This window comes from Typopeltis vanoorti, chromosome 20 (assembly GCF_054136105.1).
Source record: "Typopeltis vanoorti isolate ZY-2024b chromosome 20, IOZ_Tvanoo_1.0, whole genome shotgun sequence".
In the NCBI taxonomy this organism is placed as follows: Eukaryota; Metazoa; Arthropoda; class Arachnida; order Uropygi; family Thelyphonidae; genus Typopeltis; species Typopeltis vanoorti.
The window spans coordinates 56,489,202-56,509,807 of record NC_143568.1 but is presented as its reverse complement, the minus strand read 5'-3'; the positions used below and the strand labels follow the sequence as shown (position 1 = coordinate 56,509,807).

At 36.0% G+C, this 20,606-nt stretch overlaps 1 protein-coding gene across 2 annotated transcripts in view; it reads left to right on the top strand.

The window, feature by feature from the left end:
* Window positions 1-20,606, top strand: part of LOC150095456 (uncharacterized) — a 175,426-nt gene that overhangs the window by 122,033 nt on the left and 32,787 nt on the right. For both annotated transcript variants that reach the window (XM_090410112.1, XM_090410113.1), the window contains one exon: window positions 575-660. In XM_090410112.1, the coding sequence (XP_090266238.1) occupies window positions 575-660 (86 nt within the window). The remainder of the gene's footprint in view (window positions 1-574; window positions 661-20,606) is intronic.

Genomic DNA, 20,606 nt, shown 5'->3' with positions numbered 1-20,606 from the left:
CTTTTTATGAGGTACTAAACACTATGTATGTTGGGTAGCAAATTGCCACATATTGAACAGGTTTGCAGTTGTGACCACTGACTTTTTTGGGGAAGAAACAAATAGGCATGAGCATCATGGGCAATGGGAAAAGATTGTATTTTGAAACTATGGCAGAAGTGAATGGTGCTCAGTTTGAATGTCTGCTCTGAGTAGGTATGATTACATATCTATGCTCTGATTTTACCATGAATACTGCTCATGCAAGTACAAGATATAGTATCAACAGTGTCTGTTTATTCGCCCATTGGCAAAAACTGAATTTTCACCTCCCCACAAGTTTTACTGAGTCTCTGAATGCATTATTTAGGATTCTAAGCTCTTATTCCTTGATGCATTTTCATGGAAAGTATCCAGTTAGTGGTACCACCTATACAAAATCTCATGCATTTGCTGATCGGAAAAATTAGAGCAATTTTAGGTATCTCTCTCTCTCTCTGTTTTTGTGTGAAACCTATAATGTATTTAAATAAAAAAAAAACTTATTTTTCCTACTTTAAGATAAGATAAAAGTAGTATTTTGTTTTGCTTTCAGAGAAACAAAGGACTTCGTAGCAGATGAGGAAACACAACCAGCAGCTCCACAACCTTGGGTTAGGGCTGAGCCAGAATCCCTTCCAGGTATAATTCATTCCAATATATTATAATTCTTTATAATGTATATGTTATTTCAGATTAGTAGAATGTAATTATTTAAGTGATTATATTTAGACTTATGATGGATAAGAAATTTAAGTTAAAAGATTATAGTGCAAAAATTGCAAAAAAAATCAAATAATTGTGATGTTGAAACAAACATTGATATGTAAGGAAGTCATTTTGCCTCTTTACAAGGCCTTAATACAATTGCACCTGGACTATTATACGTAGGCTGTTCAATAAGTTATAAGACTATATTTGTACAGAAAACAGATTACCTTTAATCGTCATCATTTACATGGTCTTTTTCAAAGTAACTACTGTGAGATGCGATGCATTTGTCCCAACGTTGTGTCCACTTCTTAAACACGTGTTCATTTTTTGAGAGTTCTTTTAAAACCGCCTCCACAGCTTTTACACATGCTTTGTTGCTTTCGAAATGGCGGCCTCTCAGTGGTTTCTTGAGCTGAGGAAACAGCCAGAAATCGCACGGTGCGAGATCAGGACTGTATGGAGGGTGTGGTAGGATATCTATGTTGTTCTGCAAAATGTCCACTACACAACCAGCAATATGTGGCCTTGCATTATCGTGGTGCAATAAGAAGCCATTCTTCAGCAATGGACGCTTTCTTTTGACATGCTGCACTAGTGTCCGTAAAACATCCGCATACCATGAGCCGTTTACAGTATTCACGGGTTCTACAGCATGTTGGTAAACAATGCCTTCGTAGTCAAAAAACATTATGGTCATAACTTTACCAGCCGATTTTACAGTTTTTGCTTTCTTGGGGATAGGCGAAGATGGATACTTCCATTCACTGCTTTTTTGTTTCATTGTAGGGTCATAGTGATACAACCAAGCTTCATCTGCTGTAATGATGCGTTTTAAGAAGTTGTCGCCTTCTTGTTCCAGTCTTTCTTTCCATTCTGTACACACATCCACTCGATGCTGCATTTGCTCCAGTGTCAAGAGTTTGGGAATCCATCGGGTGCAAACACGTTTCAGTCCCAAATGTTCAGCCATGATTGAGTGAACACTTCCCACAGAAATATTCAGGACAACATGCAGCTGGCGTACTGTAATTCTGCGATCCTCCTTGATGATAATCGCTGCTGTGTTGATCATTGTCTCTGTGATGGACATTGAAGGTCACGTTCAAGATCTTCCACATTTTGCCTTCCTTCCTTAAAAGTTTTATGCCAGAAAAACACTTGCCCTCAACATTGCTTCATCGTGGAAAGCTTTGCGTATCATATTAAAAGTGTCTGATGCCGATTTTTGCAAACGCATACAAAATTTAATCGCAAAACGCTGTTCCAAGGATGCTTCCATTTCGACGACTGGTTGCGGCTCAAAGGCGCGCCGAAACAAGCTTGCGTTTAGTCACGTGACACTCTGGCACATCAGCTGTATACATCATCTATCAACCTCTTTTGTTAATACAGACATCAACATTTCTTTATTCCACAGAAATTAATATTGTGATGAGTGGTTTCGCGACAGTAAAATTAGTCTTATTACTTATTGAACAGCCCTTGTACATAGATTTGAAATATATACACGTTCGCACAAGAATAATGTTTAATTTGCCAAATATTTTGGTCTGAATATTACAGACCATCTTCAGTGGCTACATAGGAATAGTTTTTTAAAAAAACAAAGTGGAATACGAACAATTGATCATTCATACATAGAATGCGCCGCATAATGTCATATCGCTAAGTATTAGAAGAGTAAACATTTTTAAAAAACATAATTAAAGATATTAATTCAGAAATTCCTATGATGATCTTAAATAACATTATATTGATAAAAAAAAAAAAATTGAATGTGTTATCCTGATTAATCTTTCCCAAATTTTTGATATAGATATACAGTCATTATGATTCAAGTTAGGACGTTGAAGTAAGGCCTCTACACTTTCTTTAAATAAACGTTCAAATTTGTAGCGACATCTGTGTAGGAGTTAGTTTTGGCTCGTTGGATTAAACATTTTGTGACTACTGTTTTTTGACAACGGTGATGAGCATATTCTTTGAGAATATAACGACCCGTGAAAGTTGCTTTTCTGTAAACTGTTGTTGTAAGAATACCAGAAGGTGAACGGATGAGAATGACATCTAAAAAGGATAACTTATTGTCTTTTTCAATTTCCATGATAAACTTTATATGAGGATGTAAGGAATTGATACTGCTTAAAAAGGAAGGTAAGGAGTCTCTGTCATGAGGCCATATAGCAAAGATGTCATCTATATCTAACCCAAAAGGATGGTTGAAGGAATATAGATGAGAACAGGACTTCTTCTAGATGTTCTAAATAAAAGTTTGCAAGAGCAGGAGAGAGTGGACTTCCCATAGCTGTTCCTTCCACTTGGTTGTAAAAGTTATTTTGATATAAGAAATATCCAGAGTGCATTATGAAATCAAATAGTTTTATAATATCTTGTGGGAAGATGTCAGCTAGTAATTCCAAAGTCTCTTTGAGAGGTATACATTCGTATATAAAGATTCTATATCAAAGGCAACCATAAGATCTGTAGGTTGTAAAGAGAAGTTTTTTAATTTATTTAAGAAATCAAAAGAGTTTTTCAAAAAAGAGCGTGAGCTGCCAATATGCGACTTCAATAATTTAGATATTTGGCTATGCGATAGGTAGGAGAATCAATACAATCCACTATAGGGTGAAGAGGAATATCTGTCTTATGTATTTTTGGTAGACCATAAAACCTGGGAGGCCTTGCAAAATGAGTTTTTTGTCTTTCAGTAGTGTCTACATCTAAACTTATGACCTCATCTAGAAGGGAATTTAATTTCTTCAGTTGTCTGTTGGTTGGATTGTAATTGAGTTCCTGGTATGTTGAGTGATCTTGAAGTAAAAGGGAAAGTTTTCTTCTATAGTTTGAAGAGTCCATAATTACTGTCGCTTTTCCCTTGTCAGCTTTGGTAATGATGAGGTGACTGTTGTTTCTTAAGGAACATATAGTTTTCTTTTCAGAAGGAGATATGTTCGAAGGAGGAAGCTTGGCTTTAAGTAGCGAAGAAGAAACTTTTTACTTCTAGACGGAGAGCATTAGCTTTTTCACTTGACAGATGAATGAGGTTTCGTTCGATATTAACTAGAAAATCTAGATATGGAATCTTTTTTGGGACAATAGAGAAAGCATTAGCTTTTTCACTTGACAGATGAATGAGGTTTCGTTCGATATTAACTAGAAAATCTAGATATGGAATCTTTTTTGGGACAATAGAGAAATCATGTCCTTTTGAGAGGATGAGTGTTTCATTATCGGTTAAAGGCTGACCTGATATGTTGACAATCCAGTTATCTGGAACTTGGAAAGGCTTGATTTGTTTAGAAACAAGAACATCATATTTGTGGTTTAGATGGTGATTCTGTTTTTTATAAGAACGTTGTAAAGAGCTGCATCCAGAACTATGTTTGAAAGATGTGGTTCTAAGTTTGTGGAGATATCAATACGGAAATCAGAAACTAGCTGAATGTTAATAATAGCCAGATCATGTGTAGCAGCTTTGAGTTGATTACGGATTAAAGATAAACTGGTGTTCCTGTAAATATTATGAGCTCCAGAGATTTAATGGTTTCTTTAATCTTAGCGAAATTAGGAATTTGATTTTGTAATGCACTCTGGATATTTCTTATGTCAAAATAAATTTTACAACCCTCTCCTCTGCTCTTGCAAACTTTTATTTAGAACATCTAGAAGAAGTCCTGTTCTCATCTATATTCCCTCAACCATCCTTTTGGGTTAGATATATAGACGACATCTTTGCTATATGGCCTCACGACAGAGACTCCTTACCTTCCTTTTTAAGCAGTATCAATTCCTTACATCCTCGTATAAAGTTTACCATGGAAATTGAAAAAGACGATAAGTTATCCTTTTCAGACGTCGTCCTCATCCGTTCACCTTCTGGTATTCTTACAATAACAGTTTACAGAAAACCAACTTTCACAGGTCATTATATTGTCAAAGAATCTGCTCATCACCGTTGTCAAAAAACAGAAGTCACAAAATGTTTAATCTGACGAGCCAAAACTAACTGTTCAGCTTCTCATTTATTACAGAAGGAACTTGCGACTATCAAACATCACATGAAACTAAATGGCTTCTCCGAAAAGAGTACACAACATCTTTTCGATTCTTACAAACCAACACAGAACAACCAAGATTCAACACATCGAGTTCCAATTCCTTACATTTCCGGGATTTCAGAACCAATTTCGAGAATTCTAATGAAATATGATGTAACAGCCACTTATACACATATCAACAAATTATCCAACCATTTTCCTTCATCTAAAGATAAACGCTCAACCTTATCTCTACCTGGTGTGTATCAAGTCCCTTGTAATTGTTATTTTTCTTACTTTGGACAAACTGGACGTTCCATAGAAAAAAGAATTCAAGAGTATCAGTCATCAATTCAGCACAACAAACCTGAGAAATCTGGATTAGCTCAGCATGGAGTAGAAACAAACCACAGCAACCTTTGGTCCAAGACTCTCCTCCTACACAGATGTCGCTACAAATTTGAAAATTTATTTAAAGAAAGTGTAGAGGCCTTACTTCATCGTCCTAACTTGAATCGTAATGACTATATATCTATATCAAAAATTTGGGAAAATATGAATTTCTGAATTAATATCTTTAATTATTTTTTTTTAAAATGTTTACACTTCTAATACTTAGTGATATGACATCACGTGGGGTGTTCTATGTATGAATGATCAATTGTTCGTATTCCACTATGTATTTTTTTTTTTTTTTTTAAAAACTATTCCTATGTAGCCACTGAAGATAGTCTGTAATATTCAGACCGAAATATTTGGCAAATTAAACATTATTCTTGTGCTAACGTGTATATATTTCTAATCATTATGTCACAAGTATGGTTAAAAAATCATACATAGATTTGGTCTCCTATGTTCGCAGGGGATAAAGAAGCTGTGGAAAGAGCAAAGAATGTAACAAAGATGATGTGGGGATTATGAAATGTAGATTATGAAAATAGATTGAGATTATGTAGACTGCACATACACTGGTAAACAGGAGAAAGAGGAGAGGAATCATTTAATAGAGGTCTTTTAAACTTATGTAATGGTGTTATAGGTTATCGGCTGATGACATTTTTTTTTTTTTTTTGGAAGGTAGGGAGAGGACAAGGGAGAATCCATGGAATTTAAGTTTATGTACAGTTAAGGGATGAGAGCTAGGTTTTTCTCTAGCAAGCAGTGAGTGGAACAGTTTGCCTGTAGAATTAGTGAGTGCATCAAGTGTAAATGAATTTAAAAGAAGGTATGACAGCTGGTATAGGTGATCTAGTACCTCTCCCTCAATGAGACCTTGACTTCCTGGAGGCCTCATATATAATAATTCTTATTATTATTGTATAATGTTTTAAATAATGGCTTCATTATTTATAAAACTAAATAGAATTTATTATTCCTATATATTTCACTCTATATAATGAGTTTCATTCAGGAACTGGTATCATTTAAATTCTAAATATAAGAACAAGTCATACAGTGTGCACATAATATCACATCTTGGTCGCAGCTATACAGTCAGAGGAAACACTATTAGAGTTCAGAGACCGTATAAGTGTTTAATTAATTAAATAAATAAAAATTATAAACAATAATCACTTCCCAAAACTTAGAGATAAGCATACAGTCTATCTGATTAAGATTAGGATGGTGACTTCACACGATTCACAAAATACGCTACATTAGGTTCAAATTTGATAGTCTATCATTACTATGTGGTTCCAGTGAACTCTGTCTGGTGTTGATGACATGAAAAGCAAGGCCTGAACTTTCGAATTCCAAAAATCTTATATAATCTTGATATTCTTGGATTCGAATAGTAGCAGCATGAACTAGTCTGTCCAAAGTAGCAAAGATGACAAGCATAAGGTATTTGATAACCACCAGGCACGAATAAAGGTGATAATGTGTCTGTTATCTGGCCACATATCAAAGATAGGCAGTATAAAAGATGACAACTTCCAGGTTGGTTTTGAAAGTGGTATGCAAGTTATATCTATGAGGATTCCTTGCTATTTGTTCCAATATTCATTTAAGATATGCTTATCCTTTTAACATCAGATTGCAATATGGAAGAGGGGTGATAATTGTCAAATATTTTCTATATCAAAGCCTTGCTGTTTCGATTAAGTAATAGACTCAGAATGATGTGAAGTAATAGACTCATAATGATGTGAAGCTGCATGGACATAACTGCCCATAAAGGATGGCTTCTGTAAAAAGAAATTTAAATATTTCCAGCAGAGTTACGATATATTAAAGTATCCAAAAACAGGATCCCATTGTTAAATTCATGTTAACTTGATGCGAGTATATAAAGAGTTCATTTTATCCAGAAATTGAAGTAATTCAGATATGTCATCCACAAAATGTAGCCAAATGTGAGGTCAGGGAGAAATGGTTTTGAAATCTGATCCTCTAAATGCTCTATAAAAGAAACAGCAAAAGTAAGTGATATAGGCCATTGCAGTACTCTCGACCTGCTGAAATAATTTATTACACCAAGTAAAATAACTAGCATTGATAGTAAACTTGAATAATTTGACAATGTCATCAGGGAAATCTACTTGTAAAAGCTGAAGAGTTTCTTGAAGTGGTATATTTGTAAGCAGTACAGCTGTATCAAAGGAAATCTTGCATTTCCATAGATCTCCTACAATAAATAGATCCTATGGACCTTCTATAGATCTTCTAAATAATGGATAACCAGATTTGCGTACTTTTCAAAGACCATAAATACATGGGGGACGAGAATGACCTGCAACTTTTCAGTAGTATCAGCATCTAAGGAATATGTTTGCTCTAACAATTTATTTAATTTGTTTAGGTGGCTTTGCATAGAATCTCTGTCAATAATACTATAAGTAGATCTAGCTCAAAGTAAAACATTAAGTTTTCAATTATAGTCACTGGTATCCGTGGATACCATTGCATTTCCTTTGTCAGACTTTGTTATTACAATGTTATTTTTTTTGGCATAAAGATCTTGTTAGAAGAGCTTGTAATTCAGATAAAGAAATATTCAGAGAAGTGTTTAGCTTTATACAAAATCTGTGCAATCACAAACCTTAGCTTGTTAGCATCATCTGTACGCAATTCTCTAATGCCTTTTTCTACACCTGCCATAGTCTAAATGACGCAAATGACAGGTGTTAACAGAAAATCTTGTGTTACAGCAAAATGACAGGTAGATAATACACTTAATTCATCATTGGTAAAAGAATGGTCAGTTAAATTTATGACTCATTTTTCATGGATAGAGCTGGGTGGTTGCTGAACAAACCAGCAGCTTCTTTGTTCTAATAACTCAAACACAAATGAACTTCTATTTATAGTTTAAGTGAGCATTTCTGGCTGAGGAAAGAAAAATTCTACAGATTAAGTCAGAACTAAGATTATATTGTAGTATAGTTTCAAGTTCAGAAGTTTTATTATTATTAGAAAAGAAGAGCTTTTTAACATGTATCCTTTTTGAAAATAATGTCTTGCTAGCTCTTTGATAAATAATAGAGCAGAGTAAGATTTTATAGCCTCCTTCATTTTGATAAAATTGGGAAGAAGTCAAGTCATGCAAGTGTGACTCGACTTTACGTGTAGCTTACCAAAATTTCTGACAGACCTCTAGTAATCTTCACTCTGAGAATAAGTTACTAGATGTTTAATGTAAATATGTGCATTAGACATACTATAATGTTTTAAATAATGACTTTATTCTTCTTCTCATCATTCTTAAGAACATTCATCACTCGAGGGGAGGTCCCCCCCTAAGAAACACTATGTCTATCATACCACTCCTTAAACTCATTGACCGTTCTCGCTCTCACCACTCCATCAGGCAATGCATTCCACGGTTCAATCACCCTCCACGCAAAGAAACCACTCCTCACCCTCTTGCTTACAGTTTCCTTTCGTAACTTTCAGGGATGGCCTCTTATCATCACTCCTTCCCGCTGTTCAACCAAGCGAAAGAACTCCCCAGTGTCAACCCTGTAACCACCTCTCAACAGTTTAAAAGTCTCAATCATATCACCTCTCCTTCTTCTATCCACCAAACTCTGCAGTCCACATTCCCTCAGCCGATCCTCATAACTATCCTTGTACAGTCCTGAAACCATCTTTGTCATCTGTCTTTGTATCCTTTCCACAGTTAATTTATCCCCTTCAAATCCTGGGGACCAAATCTGAGAACAATAGTCCAAGTGTGGTCTGATCAGAGACTTATACAACGGAATGATAACCCTCTTATCTCTGCAGGTTAGTGTCCTTCTCATAATTGCAGCAATCCTCTGTGTTACCTTCACCACCTTTGCAATATGTTCCCTAAACTTCAGGTTTCTATCAATCATCAACCCCAGCTCTCTTGTCTCCCCTACTTCCTCCAGTATAGCTCCTCCCATCGAGTATGCAGTGTCCCATCGATGTTTCTCAAACCTCAAGACCTTACATTTTACTGCATTAAACCGACACCCCATTCATTTGCCCATCTATCTAGCTTATTCAAATCCTCTTGCAGGGCTACCACATCTGCACTATTACTAATAATCCTTCCCAGCTTCACATCATCCGCAAACAACTGAATATGTCATTGATGTAAAGGTTAAACAATATAGGTCCTAGTACTGAGCCCTGTGGGACCTCATTTGTAACCCTCTACCTCCTTGAAACTGCTCCACCATACACAACTCTCTGATACCCTATCAGACAGCCAATCCTGAATCCAGTTGACCAACATGACATCCAGACCCATGTGCTGCAACTTAAATATCAGCTTATCATGTGGCACCCTGTCAAAAGCCTTTGCTAAGTCTAAGAAAATTGCAGTATATGCCTTTCCTTTATCTAATGTTCTTGTAACTTTATTATAAAAGGCTAGCATATTGCTAAAACAAGAGCGCCCTTTCACAAATCCATGTTGACTCTCACAGATAACATTACTCTCATCTGTCCAATGTTGTATACGGTCCCTCACAATTTTCTCCAAGATTTTAACCAACTACTGATGACACACAGACTGACCTATAATTAGACACTTCCAGTCTGTTACCACCCTTATGCAATGGCACTATCTTACCTTCCTTTCATTCCCTGGGCACCTTTGCCAAAGACAGACTTTCATTGAAAAGCCAGGTTAAAGGCACTGTCATTTCCCTACCACATTCTCTCAAAACTGGTGATGAAATACCATCCAGTCCCAAAGCTTTACTGGCATCCAGAGTACCCAATATCTGAAACACTCTCCTCCTGTACCTCTAAACCTCGAACCAGCCCTATCTCTCTCTAGCATTAAAACTGACTCCTCTAGGATGAAAAACTCCAATAAAGTGTTCATTGAACAATTCCACTATGTCCTCTGAATCGGTCACTCTATTCCCATTTTTATCCCACAATATCATTCTTTTTATCCCTCAATAGCAATCATTTCTTCTCCTACTGGCCACATAGCTAAAAAATTCCCTAGGATTTTATTTGGATCTTAGGGCCAATCTCCTCTCATATTCCAGTTTCGCTTTCCTTACCACATTAGTCACTCTTCTGGCCTGTGTCTTATATCCTTCATGCGTCCTCTCTTCACCTGTCTCCTTATATCTCTTCCATAGCCTCTTTTTCACATGCAATTCCTGTTTAATATTGCTTGTCATCCACTTTACTCCAAATTGTGTCCTCTTCTTCACTTGTGGTATACAACTTACCGTTGCTGCTAACAAATATTCTTTCACAATTTCCCACGCACTAATGATATCCCGGCCTTCCAATTCCTCCCTCCATGAAACTTCCCGAAGTTGATGTCTAAGACTATTATAATCACCTGCATTATAATTCCGCATAAGTTCCCATCTCTTTGATACTCCTGCATGTCTATTCATTTTCCAAGTCAAAACCATATGGTCACTCTCTCCAACTGGTGGGAGAGATGTCATCTCAGTTATTATCAACTCTTCTGATGCTATAACCAAATCCAAAACTCTTGAACCTCTTGTTCCCTCTGTTACATGTTGCCTAAGACATTTGTCCCTCAAGAATTCTAGAAATTCCATTCCCCTATTGCTACATGCATTTTCCTCTCTCCAATTTATACTACTGTAGTATTATAAATTATTATTATTAATTATTAATATTATTAATAATTAATAATAAGTATTATTAATATTTCATATTTTGCATATTCAATATTTCACATGCTCATAATTAATTTGCTTCTCCTACTTTGCCCAACCTTTGTCAACCCACAAGTGTAATGTATTATATATTCATCTTCCGAAGTTTATGATCACTCTAATAAAGTTAGAATAAGTATGGTGGCCTTTTGGTAATAGGCTATTAGAATTGTCTGCCATTTTTTATTTTTTAGGTGTCTTACAAATTTCCAAGCTTACCTATGCCATGGCAAGATGGAACCAGCTGTGTTGGGTAGTAGATACATTACCTACAAAGTTGCTGATGTGTTACATGCATCAAAGTGCATTAATACATTTTTATTCGCTAAATTCAGTTGGTAAATGATGCCTTTTGGCTGAAAAGATATGGATTCAAATCCCATTCAATGCAAAGAAGTTATATATAAGGGATTTTCGACCAAAGGTGAGTTAGCTAGTTTCATATGGTGGTTGCAGGATTCTCCTACCAGAAACTTGAGTTTTTCATCCTGAAAATTAGGGATAGTAAGAAAGCGAGGCAAAGAGTTGCTAATGATAGCAGAGAAAGTTTAGATACGTGAGGAAAATACCTAGTCTGGCCATAAATACTGTTACAACATGAACAGCAGCACATAACCTTTACTCTATCAGTAAATCATTTTATAGCTTTCAGCACAATAAACCACATGTATTACGTGCATATAGCTGCACTAAATGTTCCAAATGCACCCTTTCGCCTTCACTCATGCCCAAAGTCTGTGAGGCCACATGTTGATGGTGGCATGCACAATATCCAATGGAAACATTCCCACTGTTTTCTACAAATCACCAAATCCACCTTCAGGCTGGTGATGTGGGATGTTATTTCTTGAAGGCAGCTCTCTCAAGCTGTGACCACAATTTGAAGTCCAATGGATTAAGATTGGGACTTCTAGATGGCCAATCAGATGTTGATACGTGCTCGGGCATGTTCTCCCTCCAACCACTGTTGTGTGGTCCTTGCCTTGTGTGCAGAGGCTGAGTCCTGTTGGAAGGTCCACTGTCTACCATGAAACTAGGTCTTGTTCAGGGGCTGTATCACAGGTTCCAACACGTCATGATATACTTTGGCAGAGTTTTGATCCCTGAAATGCAACTTGGATACCGCCGATACATTCCTCCCCCCACCAAATCATCACTGATGCATAATGATAACTTCTCTGAATCCTGGGTGCTATGGTACTTGTTGTGCAATCATTCATGGCATATTCCTGATCGTTTTGGTAGTTAAACGGTTCTTCAATGGTGAAGATCTTCTCATCTATGAAGAGGATTCTGTGTCTGTTGTTCACACGCTACCAGAGAAATGCCTTTGATTTTATCACCCTTTGCTGCATAAGTTGTGGTGTTAGGAAGTGTCCAGTAGAATGACGATAGGCTCTTAACCCCAGGTGATCAGTTAATGCATGTGACATCATTCTTTGCGAAACGGTTGTCTCTCACAACACCCCTTTCTGCATTCTCAGAGGATTATGGCAGAGGCTTGCTTTCACAGCCTTCACAAGCTGTTGAGCCCTAACACAGCTTGGTTAACCTGTTCCTTGGTCAGATACATCTTCTGTATTGTTATAACGGTTAATAGTCTGATACACAAACATCCTACCGGGTGTTTTTAGCATGTTGAAAATAACAGACAACTGCATTCCAACCCTGTGAAGTGCTATTACAGCTACACAGTTCTCATAATCTCTCTACCGATAAATACACAAATGTTGGCTATGCACAGTGCCACTAATGGAACTGGGCTTGTGCAGTTCTATGGTAGTGGGGATGTGGAAGTTGTAATAGTATTTATGGCAAGTCTGTGTAGCAGCAGTTGTTTTGAAACAGTATGTGAGGTGGAGGTTGACAGGAATGTGGAGGTTTGAGACAATGTATGGGGAATTTAGGAAAAATGAGCAAGAGAAGGTGATGATTATGGGTGATTTTCATTATCGCAGTATTGATTGGAATAAAGAGTTAGCATCAGGGAATAAGATAAATGAATTTCTTGAGTTCTTTAGGGACAGTTATCTAAGGCAGTGTGTAACAGAGGGTATACAAAGGTTGAGAGTATTAGCAATCACATTTGCAATTGCAAATCTCCATTTGCAATCACATCATCATCAGAGGATGTGATTGCAAATGGAGTATCTGGTCTTTTCTCAGTTGGCAAGAATGACCGTGAGGTATTATCCCAGTTGTAGCCAGTCATATGAGAATTTCTATGAAGAAAGGATATATATATATAAAACTATAGGGAACTAGCTGCAGTTAACTAGGCTCTTGATCATTGATCAAGAGCTAGTTAACTGTAGCAATGCCTAAGTGTATTCCAAAAGTGAAAAGGCTAAATGAGGTAAAAATAAAATGGATGTCTGAAAGGATTAAGTGGAAGAAAGAATGACTGTTGGGATGATGTTAGCAGATGATAGTGGTTGATTGGTAACTGATGCAGTGGATACCATTGAAGTATTCAAAAAGCAGCTTATCATGGCATTTCATTCTCCTAAATTTCACATCATGAGAAGCTGGAGTATAGAGGATATGATGAAGGAGGATCTGATAATGAGTGAAGAAGAGGTATATGAGGAATTAAGTTCAAGTAAAGGGGTGAGGTAAAATTTATAGTAAGTAATAACAGTTACTTACTATAAACTTTAAGCTTTGAAAAATTTTGCCAAAATATATAATTTCTTTATATTCACACAAAACATTACAATTTTGAAAAATTTTTCTCAGGGCACCTTTTCATATGCCTTTTCCAGATCTACAAAACAGAAGTACAGATAATTGTCATACAGATATTTCCATAATTATTCAATTATTTGTCATAAAGTGAAAATCTTAACCTGACAATCTCTATTTGACCTGAACCCAGCTTGTTCTTCTCCAGGTTTCTTTTCCACAGTCTTTTGAGGCATAGTCTATTATTTAAGTTGTAAGTCAGTAGCTAGAAAAGAAGGAAATACTGGAAGATGGTTTGATGTAAAAATCAGGGGTAAGACAATGATGCTGCACATTATCTTCACTCTTATTCATCATCTATATGTATACATTTTGAAGGAAAGTGTCATTAGGACTGATATTAAAATTGGAAACGTCAAAATTTGGTCTTTGTTTTACACAGATGATGTACTCCTAAACACATGTAGTTCAAGTTTCCAGGATACTTTTAACTAAAATGAATAACAGCCATAACAAATTTGGCATAAAAATCAGCAGTAAAAAGACCAAAACTATGAAAATAGGTAGAAACATTGACCACATCAACTGCATTCTGAATGGAGAACCTTTGTTCTATAGGTATTTCAGCTATTTAGGCTTTATTGAAGATGGCAAGTTAAATCTGGAAATAGATTATGCAATAAGCAAAATTGGTATGGTGAGTAGCCAACTGAATAAATTTATATGAAATAAGAAAGAAATTAGCCAAAACACCTTTAACTACCAGTATACAAAAGTTTCATACCAGTTTTAAGTTATGCAAAAGAGAGTTGGGTTAGAAATAAAGCACTCAAAGACAGAGATCTACAGATATGGGGGGTCTGAGAAGAATTAGGTCATTGAACAGATAGCATAATCATATTAAAAATGAAGATATTAGAAAGCAATTTGACATTGTTAGCATTCAAGAATGTGAAAACAGAGCTAATCTAAAGTGGTATGGCATTTAAACAGAATAGGAGAAGACAGTTCAGATAAATATCACACAGTTCATCATGTAGAGTGTTAAATAGCCTAAAATCCATTTTGCAATGGAATAATGACACAGGAAGCTAATGACTGTCTATCCTTCCTGGATACACTAATCAGACTGCTTCCTGATGATTCATTACCTTTTTCTGTTTACAGAAAACCCACACATACAGTGAGATATTTGATCATCTAACTCAACAGTATTGTATCCTAAAAACACTAATTCACAGAGCTAGTTATTTGTTCTAATGACAATACTCTTACTGCTGAACTCATTCACTTGCATCACAGTTTCTTAGCCAATGGCTGTAATCCCCATAGGATAGAAAAATGACAACATAAATGCTCCCCAGAAATCTCCATTGCTTATCACACAAGACTACAGCAAAACTGTTACCATCCCATACATTCAAGGCACATCTGAAAAGATATTTAGAGTGCTTAATAAATATCAGCTATGCACCATATTTAAACCATATGTCAAATTGGCAACGCTCATCCATTCACCTAAGGACAAATTCTTCTTTTTCACATCAGAAGTATATGAAGTATACTTCATAAGCAGTTAAAATTGAAGGAAGTACAGGAAGATGGTTTAATGTTAAATCTGGTGTGAGACAAGGATGTACATTATCCTCTCTGTTATTCATTATCTATATGGATCACATTATGAAGGAAAGTGGTATTAAACATGATATCAAAATTGGAGATGTTAATGTCAGCTCTATGCTTTATGTGGATGATGTTATACTTCTAAATAAATCTGCTACAAGTCTGCAAGATTCTCTGACTAAATTGAATAGCTGTTGTAGTAGATATGGTATTGAAGGTCAGCAATAAAAAGACAAAGACAATGAAAATAGGAAGAATCATTGAAAATATCAACTGTGTTGTGAATGGAGAACCTGTGGAACAAGTAAAACATTTCAGCTATTTAGGCACGATTTTTATTGAAGATGGTAAATTAAATATAGAAATAGACAACAGAATCAGCAAAGCTGGTATGGTGGGAAGTCAATTGAATAAATTCATATGGAATAAGAGAGAAATTAGTCAGATCACTAAATTAGCTGTATACAAGACCAGTTTTAACTTATGGGTCTGAGAGCTGGGTCAGAAGTAAAACACTTGACCAAAGACTAGAGACCACAGATATGAGAGTCCTGAGAAAGATTATAGGCGTGAACAGATGGCATCAATGGCAATATCATATTAAAAACGAGGATATTAGGAAAGAACTTGACATTGTCAGCATCCAGGAATGCATTAGCAGAGCTAATCTCAGGTGATATGGTCACTTAAACAGAATGGGCGAGGAAAAATTAGCAAAACAAGTGTTCTTTGCCTGGTTGGCAGCAAAACGACCCAGAGGAAGACCAAGATATAGGTGGATTGATACGGTACAAAGTGCCTTAGACGATAGAAATAAAAGATCTGATAATGTTGGAGTCTTAACAAATAACAGACTGATTTGGAGGAAAATTGTGGATAGGAAATTAATAATGATGTAATTTTTTTCATGTAATACTATCATATCCTGTACACCCCTTGAGGATACATGGTAGGAATTTGATGATGAAGTATATGAAGTGACCTAGCTTACTATGGACAGACAAGAACTGTTGACATCTGGCATTAATGCAAGTCAGATCTAGCAGACCATGCCTTGGCTACCCCTTCACACAGGATTAAATAGAAGAAAACAAAAGTTCTACACAGAAATCATATGGCAGGGAGATTGTTTTTGGAATCAACAGCAGCTTTAAAACATACTCCCAACCTCAACAAGTATGGCTGTATAAATTTACCAAAAATCTGGGAGACAGTTATTTTAAGATCTAATTAATACTTGTTTTCTCTGTTTTCCAACATAGATGGTACCAAATTAGGACTTTAGTTCCTTGTGTTTTCTGTTAGTTTTTGTTTTAAATTAGTCCCACTGTTATACCATGGAAATAAACGAAAATTTACTGCCAACACATAAGCCTTTCCATTCATTTGAGAACTGTTTTCACGTCAGGTGGTATACCAAAAACCTTCCAAAAGATTCTTATGCTGTCCAGAAGAGAGAGAGGTGTAGTTAACTGATGACTCAGGCTCACTCCAGTCATTTTGTCATAATGTTCTCTCAGACTGGCTTGCATCATACCACTATATAAAAAAAAGTGGGGGGGGGGGGTTGTTGGTCAGCATCCATTCACAGTCAAGCTTCAAATCTATCAAACCACCTCTTCATCCTTCTCATAAATTTTCTACACCTCTGGAAAGAGGTGGAGAAATTGGCCTTCTTTACATTTTTGTTCCCTTCCCCAAATAATTTATCCCTGTCTGATCAAGAAAAACATGAATAGGTTTCTTCCTTCTTCCTAACTGCTTGCCAGTGCACATGTTACTGATATGCTAGAGGTTTTACCTCTTGCGTGTGGGGGGGGGGGACTTATTATTAAAAAAATATTTCCTTTTAATTGCATGTCTTTTTTTATCATGACATGTGCATATATATCTTTTTATTTTGTTACTTCTGAATGAAATAGAAAAAGTATAAACTATTTTACTGCACTTCAGAATTTTGTATCATTAAGATCCACATCCAAAGATGAGTTCTTTCTTTCTTTTCTATCCTAAAGGTTCCTTTGTTAAATGATATGGCTATACAATGCTGTTATGAACTCACAAAAAGTGTAGCTAATCAGTTATTTGCTGAACTGTCTGCATGCAAATACTTTTCTTTAACCATAGATGAAACTTTAGATTGTATGATGCAGACCTACTTGCAGTTTTAGTGAGATTCTTTAATTTATTTGTTGGGACCAATAGCTTTTGGACAGGCTGCAGGAGAAGTAATCTTTAATGAAATTTTAAAATTATTAACTTTCGAAGAAATTAACGAAGGCGGAATCAGATTATGAGAAGAAATTAGCTAAACAGGTGAAAAGAAATCTCAGTTTTTTTGTTATGTGGCAAGTAGGATGGAAAATTACTATGGAAGGATAACTTTAATGAGTACAGATGGTAGAGAGATAACAAAAGCAGACGAAATTTGTTGAGTTACTGGGTGATAATTTTGCAAGGGTATGTCTTCCAAGTGAAGATGTCCTTATGGAAGAGGAAACAAGGACTGATGTGACAACAGAGGTTGAAGAATTGGATCTACTTAGTATATTGCAGAATCTGAATGCAAATACAGTTGTGGGATTGGATGGGATATCTGCTCTTGTTTTACAAAAATGTTCAGGGGAACTAGCAAAGTCCCAAGAGAATGGAGGGAGCACAAAATAATTCTTTTGCATAAAGTAGGAATTAAGTCTGGTAGCAAATCATAGACCAACTAGTATCTCAGGGGTAGTAAAAGTACTGGAAAAGTTGCTCAGAAAAAGAATTCAGTAATGGGTAGTTAAGAATAGGATACTCTATGAGGGACAGCATGGCTTTGTGAAGGACATGCTATGTATGTACATGCTTTACTAATCTGCTAACTTTTTATAAAAGAGTGAGAACTAAGTTGGATAAAGGGAATGGCTACACGATGATACTGCTGGATTTTGCAAAGGCAGAATACCACATGGAACTACAAAAATTGCAACAAATAGGGATGGATAAGAAACTGGTGATATGAATAAAAGGGTAGTTGATAGACAGATACCAAAAGGTAGTATATGGAGAAGCAGGATCCAGGATAAGGCAGGTTACAAGTGACATGCCACAAGGTTCCTTGCTAGGACCACTGCTGTTTAATTTTTACATAAATAATATAGGAAATAATTTGGGGAGAGAGAGAGAGATATTCAGTTGTTTGCTCATTTCAGTTGAGCTGGATGATGGTGTGACTGTTTATGCAAATATCTTCTTGTATATGTGGGTTTTCTATAAACAGAAAGATAAAGCCATCAGTGTATCCAGAAAGGGCAGATAATCATTGGCTTCCTGTTCCATTGTGAAGTGGGTTTTAGGATGTTGGCTATTTAAATGCACTAAAATTGTATCCGATGTGTCTGGGCCATGTGGTCCAGCAAACACATCATCAATATAGCATAGCCAAACTGCTGGTTTGAGAGTTACTGTACTTATAGCTTGCTTTTCTAAGTTCTGTGTAGAAATCGGCTAAAGGGGAAGAAAAGGAGCAGAGCCCATTGCTGTCCTTAGTTGATTGTATATCTTCCCTTTTCATGCAAAAAATAATCTGCATGTACTGTAAATTGAAATAGTAAAAATATATTTTGGGGGAAATATGACTTTAACAAATCAATTTACAAAAAATCTTAGAGACAGTCATTTTAAGATCTAATTAATACTTGATTTTACTCCCTTTATTCAACAATAGATGGTGCCGATTAGGACTTTAGTTCCTTGTGTTGACGTTATATATATATTTTTTTTTCAACTAGTCCCACAATTATACCAAATTGTTGTTTTGTGTACTGTGACAAACTGTTCCGGGCTCTGAAGATGCTGGATTATAATATTTTTTTTTCAACTAGTCCCACAGTTATACCAAATTGTTGTTTTGTGTACTGTGACAAACTGTTCTGGGCTCTGAAGATGCTGGATTATAATACCAGCAAAATATAAGCTAATAAATTAATAAATATTTATTTTCTTATCATTCTGTGTTATGAATTAATACTGTTAAATAAACTAGCATGGGAGAGTTTAATATCACACCATTTTCAGAAGATTTTGAAAAAAAAAACACCTATAAATGGTCAGTTACCTTTGTTTCAACTTCTAACATGCAAGGCCTGTCAGTGCAGTAAGCTGAATATATCTAGACATCTGAATAATAGATTAGTCTTTTAAAAACACTGCCAGGATAATGTCATCCTAAATTATGTTAAACACCAGTTTACTTCACCAAAGGCTCTCTGCATATTGCCATCACTCATGTTCTCCTTGTTGACACAAACAAAGCTATTCGTGTGCTAGAAGAGAAGCTTGCCACCAAACTTAAATCCGATCTTTGGACGATCCTTTCCAACATCTGGGATGCTTCAGCAGACAGTTTCAGAAAATAAGGTGTCATCACATCAAAAAATATGATAATCTGTTAAAAAAAAAAAATCAAGCCTCTACAACCTCAAAAAACACCACTGTAAACTTTCACCCTAAAGCCAGAAGCAATTAGCACATTTGCTTGTATCCACAACCATGATGTAGTGCCTTTAAAAATTCCTGCAGAAGAAATTATAATCCAAGTAGAATGAAGTATCCTCAACTCTCTCACCAACATCATCAGACTGGATGTAGCCAGTGTACTTATTCATCCAAAACCACCAAAAAGCAACCGCAAGGAAAGAATATGAAGCTCTACAAGAAATTAAAAACAATAGAAACATCAGTAATTACCAAAGCTGATAAATGAAATGCCACTGTAATTTTAAACCAAAAAAAATTACACAGGCAAGCTTGCCTCCTTACTTCAAGATTGCTCTACCTACCTTTCTTTAGACTATGATCCCACCAATGCACAGATCAGAACTCAAGACTCTTCCCCCCCCCACCCCTGATATATGGGTACCAAAAATCCATTAAAAATGTGCCATTACATTCTATTGTGGATAGCACTGATTCACCCCCCTCATACAAATTAGTCAATATACTGATGACACTCTTTTGTACATAAAAAAATATCTCGATCCACTTAAAGACATCTACACCTAGATATATTTCCTTCTGATATCTCAGCCCTGTTTCAGTTCACCATGAACTCTGGCTACTTCATCTGGCAATGAAAATTCTACAAACAGATAGAGGAACAGCTATGGGTTCTTCACCTCTGTCCAACTTCTTCATGGAGACCTTCGACGAGAAAACCTTAAACTCTGTCCCAATAAACCTGCTGTTTGGCTACGCTACATAGATGTATTCTCCATTTGAATACTCTCAACATTTTCTTAACACATTGAAACAATCAATATCCCAGAATTCAGTTCACCTTTTCTAAGGTGAACTGAATTCTGAATACTGAATATATCTACTGGTATATTCACCAACAGTTACAGTTACCCTT